Source organism: Rhodamnia argentea, chromosome 8 (assembly GCF_020921035.1).
Source record: "Rhodamnia argentea isolate NSW1041297 chromosome 8, ASM2092103v1, whole genome shotgun sequence".
Lineage (NCBI taxonomy): Eukaryota > Viridiplantae > Streptophyta > Magnoliopsida > Myrtales > Myrtaceae > Rhodamnia > Rhodamnia argentea.
The window spans coordinates 12229181-12237827 of NC_063157.1; the positions used below are offsets into that span (position 1 = coordinate 12229181).

Here is an 8647-nt window from a genome sequence, read left to right on the forward strand (position 1 = left end):
TTCATCATCACCACGCCTATTCATAGTCCAATCACTTCCCCTCTCTTTAAAAAAGCTCCCCGTTCGATCGAGCTTTCCATCATCAAGGGCCCGATCGAATCTTCTTCAACAACCCCCCCTCTTCGAATTTGCGCCACGAGAGAAGGGGTTGAAAGAAGCCCACCAAATCCGACCCTTTTCGCTACCAGAATCCAGAATCCCCGACCGACCCTGTTCCAATCGCACTGTGTCTTGATTCTGTTTTCCTTCTCTGTTCTTTTTTTCCTCTCTGAAATCCTTGTGCACCGACCCATTTCGTAATTCGTATGGCGTCACGCATAGTCCGGCGCCTCCCTTCGAGCCTCCTCCGCTTCCGCTGCCGGTCTCTGAACTCGACCCCTTCTTCCTCCGCCGACGCCGCCGCCGCCGCCCTCTCTCCCCTGAACTTCGTCGGGAAGCGCGTGCCCGCCATCGAGAAATTGGCCCCCGCCGCGGCGATCGACCTGGACAACACCGAGCGGCTCTTCGCCGGGGTGCCGACCACGAAGCTGCTGCGGTCGTCGGCCACCCTGCACGCGGCCGCGGTGGAGCCCGTGGTCGACGCGGGCACGTGGGTCATGCGGTCGAGGCTCATGGACGTGGGCCCCGTGCGCGGCGCCGTGCTGGGGGCGGTAAGGCGCACGTTCTTCGAGCACTTCTGCGCCGGGGAGGACGCGGAGGAGACGGTCAGGACGGTGGGGAAGCTGAACCGCACCGGCCTGAGGGGGATGCTGGATTACGCGCTGGAGGACGCGGAGGACAACGAGGCGTGCGATCGGAACACCGCGGAGTTCCTCCACACCGTCGAGTCCGCCAGATCGCTTCCGCCTTCTTCTGTGAGTCGTTCTTTTTCCTTCTTTATTAAGATTTCGTCTCGCGCGTGTTTCTTGTCATTAGGACGCCAATCTTGTTTTAGGTTCTCAGTTTACGGCTCTCTGCTTAGGAGGCTAGTCTTAGGATTGCGACGGTTGGTGTTTTGGCAGGAATTTGCGGTGTATTCTTTCGTGCCGTAGTGGAGAGTCTTGCACGTAACGGAGAAGAACGAGACAAACTAGCATTCTTTGTGGTCGGAAATGGAGGAATTATAACTATAAGCATGAGCTTGTCCTTTCTGGCCGTGGAAAAGTAATATGGAATCTCGAATCTTGAACGATTCCGTGTGGCAGTTTCTCTTCGATTTCATTCTCATGATCCTCGAGTGTGACAGAAGGAAAAGAAAAGAGAGATTCTGGTTCTCGCGAGTTAAAGTTGGGATACTGTTCTCAAAAAGTTTGAAGAATCAAGTCCATCTTGTCCCACCATAGAAATTTCTCAGCAACCCACTTACGAAAATGACGTTTCCCAGATCGCATTTGAACAGTTGTTGTGGTTACTTTGTTGTTGATGAGTCGTTTTTGATGTACCCTAGTGGTCCTTTCTCATGTAATTCTCAGTTAATGTCCTAGAATTTCGCCTTAAATCTGAAATGGCTTGTGCTGCTGTTGTCGCAGGTGAGTTTCGTTGTCGCGAAGATCACGGCGATCTGCCCCATCGATCTGCTCAACCGTGTGAGCGACCTGCTCCGCTGGCAATGCAAGGACCCGTCGTTCCACCTCCCTTGGAAGTTCGATTCCTTCCCGATGTTCTCTCTCTCGAGCCCGCTCTACCACACGCCTTGCCGGCCCGAGCACTTGACCCCTCAGGAGGAGCGCGATCTCCTACTAGCCCACCAGAGACTGCAGACGCTCTGCCAGAAATGCCAAGAGGCCAACATCCCTCTGTGCATCGATGCAGAGTACACCGCCGTCCAGCCTGCCATCGACTACTTCACGTACTCCGCGATAGTCGCGCACAACAAGCATGAGCCAGTCGTGTACAGCACGATGCAGGCCTATCTGAAGGACGCGAGGGAGAGATTATTGTTGGCGACTGAGGAGGCTGAGAAAATGGGAGTGGTGATGGGCATCAAGTTGGTGAGAGGGGCTTACATGTCTAGCGAAACGAAGCTGGCACATTCCCTGGGTCAGGAGTCGCCAATTCACAATACCATCCAAGATACTCACGATTGCTACAACGAATGCGCATTGTTCATGCTCGAGAAGATAGGCAGCAGGTCTGGCGCGGTCGTTCTCGCCACCCACAATGTCGAATCAGGTGAAGAAATATCGAAATCTGCTCTGATCATGCACGAAAATTCATCCTGAGACACATGAATTTTTTCGAGCCTTATCAATCTTTGCTGTATGTTTGTGGACAGGGAAACTGGCCGCGGCGAAAGCGAGAGATTTGGGGATAGGGAACGGGAACCAGAGGCTCGAGTTCGCGCAGTTATATGGGATGGCGGACTCGTTTTCATTTGGCCTGAGGAACGCCGGGTTCCAAGTGAGCAAGTACATGCCGTTCGGCTCCGTGGATATGGTGATCCCCTATCTCCTAAGGCGGGCTGAAGAGAACCGAGGGATGTTATCGGCCTCGACCATTGACCGGCAACTCATGAGGTAAATCGAATGGAACTTCCTACCCAGCTTCACCAACAAATGACTTTGTTGTCAAAAATTTCTCAGATCAGGACACAACCTTATGTGATCTCGACATTGATGTAAAAAATCTTTTTCTTATGATTTGTGCAGGAAGGAGTTGTGGAGGAGACTAAAAGCTGCAATTCTTTAAGGAGAAGAAACTGACTTCGAGAAGCAAATCAAGATTTCGAGAATTCTTATGACTTTGAAGAATTAGGTGATCATTGATTGTAAAAAAATTGAATAATATCAGGGTGTAAATATGGTGTACGCTTGTGAATTGTGAATTATATCCGTTCAAGATTGTGCACTGGAGTTGCAGGGTCAACTGAACTCTAGAGGTCAAAAAGTCAGCATATGGAATTGCTGCATGAGTGAATTTCTGCCCATTTAAATATATTTTTACATATGACCACAAAAAAAATATTTTGACATATCTGTTTAACAATTAAAAATAAGTGAAAAAAATAATCCACATTTCACCCTAAAATATAAAACAAGCACCCATTCATCTATGCGCGGTACGAGAGGGTGAAAGAGGTTCGAAGAAAAAAGAAGACAAAAAAAAAATAAAAAATAAAAAATAAAGAAGGCGAAGGTTGGCGAGGGCGAGTAAGAGCGAGAGGGTGGGACGGTTTGGGCGATTAGGGCCGAGCGGATTAGGCCGGAGGATTTTAGAATATTAGGTTTCTATAGATTTAGATTTCGACCAATAAAATATGGAAATTTTTTAAATTCTACAACATGCATGTCGGAGTGGCTGTGCCAGAACGTAGGGCATATCGGAGTGGCAATTGTCGAATGTTCATGTTTGGATTTTTTACCCTATATTTGGGTCATAAATGCGTTCCTGAGGAAATGTTGACCACGGCCAATTCCTGAAGAGCAGACAAGTGCTCGGTCGTGTCGCTCCAGTACTTGTCTTGAAAGCTCGAGCAGACCTTGCTGTAGCCTGTCGCTCTAGCAGCCCTTGATCTTGTTCCAATTCTTGGTGCTGTTCACCCGCTTGTGCAACCAATGCGAGTAATCCCCGACCCGATACTCCTTATACCCTCGCTCGCTGAGAGCCTCACCTGCCCCCTTGCTCGTCCCGACCAAGGCGAAGACGGTGAAGCCGAACAAGAGGACATTGAGCAAGGACATGACGAGGAGGTAGAGCCAGAGGAGCCACGATGTGCCGCAGAATGCACCCACAAACCTGGCGAGGGAGACCAGCATGAGGAAGACGCCGAGGGCAATGACAGGCCCCTCGAGGAACTTCTTGCAGCCGGTGCCGGCCCGGCTGGAGAGCCACATGCCGGCGAACGTGGTCGAGAGGAGGAAGGTGACGAGGCTGAGGATGCCCACGAGGTTGTTGCTCAGACGGACCCTGATGTCGGGGTTGAAAAAGGTGCGACCTTTGAGGTCGGTTTGCAATGCTGGCAGCGGTGTGGGGGGAGGCGCGGAGGCTACAACGACTGCACGCTGTGGCGACCAAAACCGACGCTGGTGATTTCTTTTATCAATCAAATCTAACAAAGATAAAATACCTACCGTCTCAAATACTCACGTTAGATATCAATATATCCGAAATAAGCAACAACATAATGAATTGCTGCATGAATGAATTTCAGCCCATTTAAATATCTTTTGACATTCAACCCAAAAACAAAATTTTTTTTTTTGACAGATCTGTCAAGTACTTAAACTAGAAAATGAATTGGTTGGCTTTCCTGGCTGTCTAATTTACTGCAGTTGCCACTATCAGAATATTAGCTGCTCCTCGGTCAGATTACTGAATTCATTTCATTTCAACTTATGTGATTTAGGGAATCACCTCCTCTTAATTCCTAGGATCATATTTCCGTCAACTTAGGCTCCGTTTGTTTCTCTAAAAATAAATAATATGTGAAATACTTTCCTAAAAATAATCTTTTGTATCGCTTACGGAAATAAATTGAATGTTTCCATCATCCATAAAAAAGTTTGGTCATAAACTACTTTCAACACTAAAACCATTTTCGATTGACTAATTACTTCAAGCGACACAAATGATCATTTTTAGGAAAATATTTGTCAAATCGCGAAACAAACGAGGCCCTTAGTTGTTGCCATCTTTTCTTTTCCACTCCTCCACTGTTCTTCTCTTCGTTGTCATCTATTGTCCTAAACAAATAATTCTTGAGCATGGTAAATCAGTGTTCTCATAGTGCCCTTCAAACCACCTGCCATGTGTTATTATGCGGAATGAAAAACATTTGGCAATTATGACTAAGGAGCACTTGAACTTGTGCTGAAGATGGTGTGGTTTCGCTAATTGATTTACTATAAAGGTTAAAAGTGAAATGCGAAAGCAATAGGAATGTTGTTATGGCATAGGAATGTGTATTATATCACCAATCATACTTTTAAAGTATCGAATAGTCAAACATTTGTGTTCTCAATACCTTCGTCGGTTTATTCTCAAACTGTCGCATGGCAACTTGAGGACCTAACATCAAATTCCATGCTGATGAACTATGAGACGTTGGATAAAAAAATGTGAGAAGTCAATCGATTTGAAAAAAATAATAACTCTGAGAAGTCGGGAAAACTTAGAGGGGTGAGGGTGGGGGCGTGTGAGTGAGGGAGTAGGGTTTCTCAACCTACACATAGCGCACATAATGTGCTTTGTAAGTTAGAATAGGATAGAACTAGACAAAAAAAAAATGTGAGAAGTCAAGAAAAACTAAAATAAAGGTGTTACAAAATTTCGAGCTGTGCATCTTACACGACATGAGATTTATCGGGCCCCAAGTTTATTGAGTGAAATAGTTTTCCCAATGTCCTGATACGAGTTACAAAATCATACATGCAAAAATATCTAACGGCGGACTTTTTTATTTTACAACATATGCGACTAATGGACACGATGGAGGGTCAAAACACCTAGTATGGATGTTGACTAATCTCGTGATGGCGTTGCATTATAAGTTACCTTGATTCTTGGGGATTTGGCTATTGCTGTATACGCTCGGAGCCTTTGGCTTAGACGAGATGCGTAGATTGCAATCTCTTTTAGGCTCCATCTCTTTCGCGAAAAAATGAATGATTTGAAAAATATTTTCCTAAAAGTGATCGTTTATATTTCTTAAAATATGAAATTATTTTTTATTTATTCCTTTTCGTAAGTGATCGAGCAATCATTTTCTTGGAGTATGTCTTTCGAGTCACCGCGAAACAAACACCCTTTAGCCCCATGACCAAAATAGGAAGTGAAGAAGTATAGATCATAGTTTACGTAAGTATGACCAAGGCCCACTTAAGCCCTGGCAAGAGACATTGGTGGGTCAAAGTCTATAGAGCATCAGCCAGGGGAAGTGGAGTGGGGGCTTTTGCCAGAACCCGAGAAGGAAAGGACCATCTACCATGCACTGGCCTTAGGCCCCTAGTCTCGAGTGCATTGCATCCAAGGAGACATATCAACTTTGGGACTTGACAATATGGAGAAATCCTTGCATGACTTTTGAAATTTGTGAGGCTATTCAAAATTTTAGTGTTAACAAATTATGTGCGTCGCGGGACCGCGGGACTACGGGACTCACGTTACTAGACAATTTTAATCGAATGGGATCACATGCATCGGGGAACTTGCAAGAACTGTTCATAAAGTCGACATAAAAGAAGGTTGATCACTTCTAGTACCCACAAGCATCGTAGATCCATAGCATCCTCATTTGCACATACCACCGTAGGAGCTCTGAATGGGTAGAGGTGGTAAAATGGGTCTGAAACTCATATTTGACCCGTATTTCATGGTGATGGGTCATAAATGTGTTCCTTATGTTTTAAAAGTTGGTTATAAATGAGTTACTTAAAAATTTAATAGGTCCTAAATGGTTTTCAAATATTTCATAAATGGGTTAGCAAAGAAAACTATAAAAAAAAAAATTAGCAATAAATATATATATGTGCATAAGAAATATCATGAAAAATCTCAAATTGACAAACCTGTGATAAACAAAAGGTAAAAATCCTAAATCGGTATACTCGTCAACCGCCACATGTCATCAAACTCAGCAATTTGATAGTTAAATTTAACAAAAACTAACGGAAGGTAAATTTATCACAAGCATACCTGTTTAGGGTAAATTTATCACAAATATATCAATTTTGATTTTTTTGTTGTTAAAAAAATAGTTTGGGGTAAATTTATCACGGGTATATCAATTTGGGGTTTTCCGTTGTATTAGCCCAATAACAATATAAGTCGGGTCGGTATGGGTCACTAGATTTGTATAGCATAAATATCAATCAAAACGGGTTACATGAGTCAAGATATGCTGAATTGTATTCAACCGACCCGGACTTGATTTGACCCACTCATTTGACACCTCTACAAATGGAGATATATGTTGAGTTTATGAGATATAATCGGATAGGAGAGGCCTTTTGAAGTGATTCATAAGTAAGATCCACACGAAATACTCAAACCACCTTTAGTGATCTCCACGAATTGGATTGGATCGTTAAAAAGGTAATGGAGGTGGTATCCTAAAAGCATGTAAGGAGCCGCATGTCCGAGCTCTCTCATCTAGACGATCACTTTTTGCTGCCTGTTAGATTGGCTAGGTGTCTAGTCCCTTCTCAAACCACATATCTACTAAAGAAGGTGTGGCTGTAATATCGTTTGCAACAACTTAGCCTACATAGTTCAAGTGAGTACTCAAAACATGAAAAATAAAATAAACGAAATAGTAAAAACGAAAGACATAAGTCACACTTGTTGCCTAATTTATTTATTTTTTGGTTTGGTTTGGTTTGGTTCTATCATATCCTATTTTATTTTACAAGCCAGTACGTTATGTGTTGTGCTGTGTGCGGATTGCGATACCATGTTCCCTCATTCACGTGTCACCACCCCCAACCCCCTAAGAAGGTAGGGGATCGAATTGCCCACCATCTCATTCTAAGTGGGAAGGGCAGCGCAGATTCAGTTTTGATGAAGAATGTTCATGAAGGGAAAATCAGTTCAATCAAAACGTGGAGTTGAAAAAATTGTGAGAAGAAGTTTTCTTTTAACGTTGTAGAAATATCCCTACGCATTAGTTTTCTCCCCTTTCATATGTTTTTGGGTTAATACCACAAAAAACCCCAAACTGGTACATCTGTGACAAATTTACTCAAAACTATTTTTTTAACCACGAAAAATCTCAAAGTGGTACACTTGTGACATATTTACCATAAACTATTTTTTTATAATTAAAAACCTTAAACTGGTACACCAGTGACAAATTTACCCAAAACTAATTTTTTGACCATAAAAAATTCAAAATTGATATATATGCGACAAATTTACCATTCATTAAATTGGGTTAATATCACAAAAAAATCTCAAATTGATACACCTGTGACAAACATAGGGTGAAAACCCTAAAGTGGTACACCCATGAATTGTCATGTGCTATTTAACTTTGCAGTTTGAATGTTAAATTTAATGAAAACTAACAAAGGGAAAATTTATCACTAGTGTATCGGTTTGGAGTAAATTTGTCATAAATGTACCAATTTGAATTTTTTCGTCTTCAAAAAAATAGTTTAGGGTAAATTTGTCACTGGTGTACCGGTTTAGGGTTTTCCATGATAATAACCTGTTGTTTTTTTTTTTTTTTCATTTCTTTTAGCAATGAAGGGGAAAGAGATATTTCCTTCAAAATACAAGATGAGAATATATTTTTACCTTTTAAAAGTCATGTGTATGGCACATGCTAACGGGGAATATAATCAAAGGTCAACTGTTACAACCAAATGAAAGTTTAGGAGGCATCGTGTAATGACTGAATGTTTTGGGGCAAACATGAATTACCCCAAAGTTCATGGGACTTGAGTGTAAGTTCGTTTTATCTAATTTAACAAATTTATTTGACTGTGAATAAAATAAATAAGATAATTCGTTTCTCCCTAAATTTTGTCAAACTACGATAAAAAAAAAAATTTCTTGAGTAATACGATTCATAACCTAGTTGATATCATTTCTTTGTTTGACCAAATATTTTAACTCAATGAATCGGCAAAACTTTTAGGAAAAAAAACTTGCAACTAATTTCAATTATATATTTACGTTTCATTCATTATTATTTTATCCTCTTAAATCCACTTAATTATAGCTTGTA

At 42.3% G+C, this 8647-nt stretch overlaps 1 protein-coding gene and 1 pseudogene across 1 annotated transcript; one reads left to right on the top strand and one right to left on the bottom strand.

Moving 5' to 3' along the window:
* LOC115755361 (proline dehydrogenase 2, mitochondrial-like) lies at positions 1-2719 on the top strand. The gene is made up of 4 exons (XM_030694729.2): positions 1-854; positions 1509-2151; positions 2255-2495; positions 2628-2719. The coding sequence occupies exons 1-4, from the start codon at positions 306-308 to the stop codon at positions 2665-2667; spliced, it is 1473 nt and encodes a 490-aa protein (XP_030550589.1). The 5' UTR covers positions 1-305; the 3' UTR covers positions 2668-2719.
* Positions 2720-3352: 633 nt separating this feature from the next.
* On the bottom strand, positions 3353-5563 carry LOC115755373 (annotated as a pseudogene).
* Between the last annotated feature and the right edge of the window lie 3084 nt (positions 5564-8647).

Bases quoted from the DNA above. Each gene is read 5' to 3' on its own strand.
- LOC115755361 (XM_030694729.2), top strand. From the start codon at position 306: ATGGCGTCACGCATAGTCCGGCGCCTCCCTTCGAGCCTCCTCCGCTTC. The intron at 855-1,508 runs GTGAGTCGTTCT...CTGTTGTCGCAG, and splicing joins GATCGCTTCCGCCTTCTTCT to GTGAGTTTCGTTGTCGCGAA. The intron at 2,152-2,254 runs GTGAAGAAATAT...GTTTGTGGACAG, and splicing joins CACCCACAATGTCGAATCAG to GGAAACTGGCCGCGGCGAAA.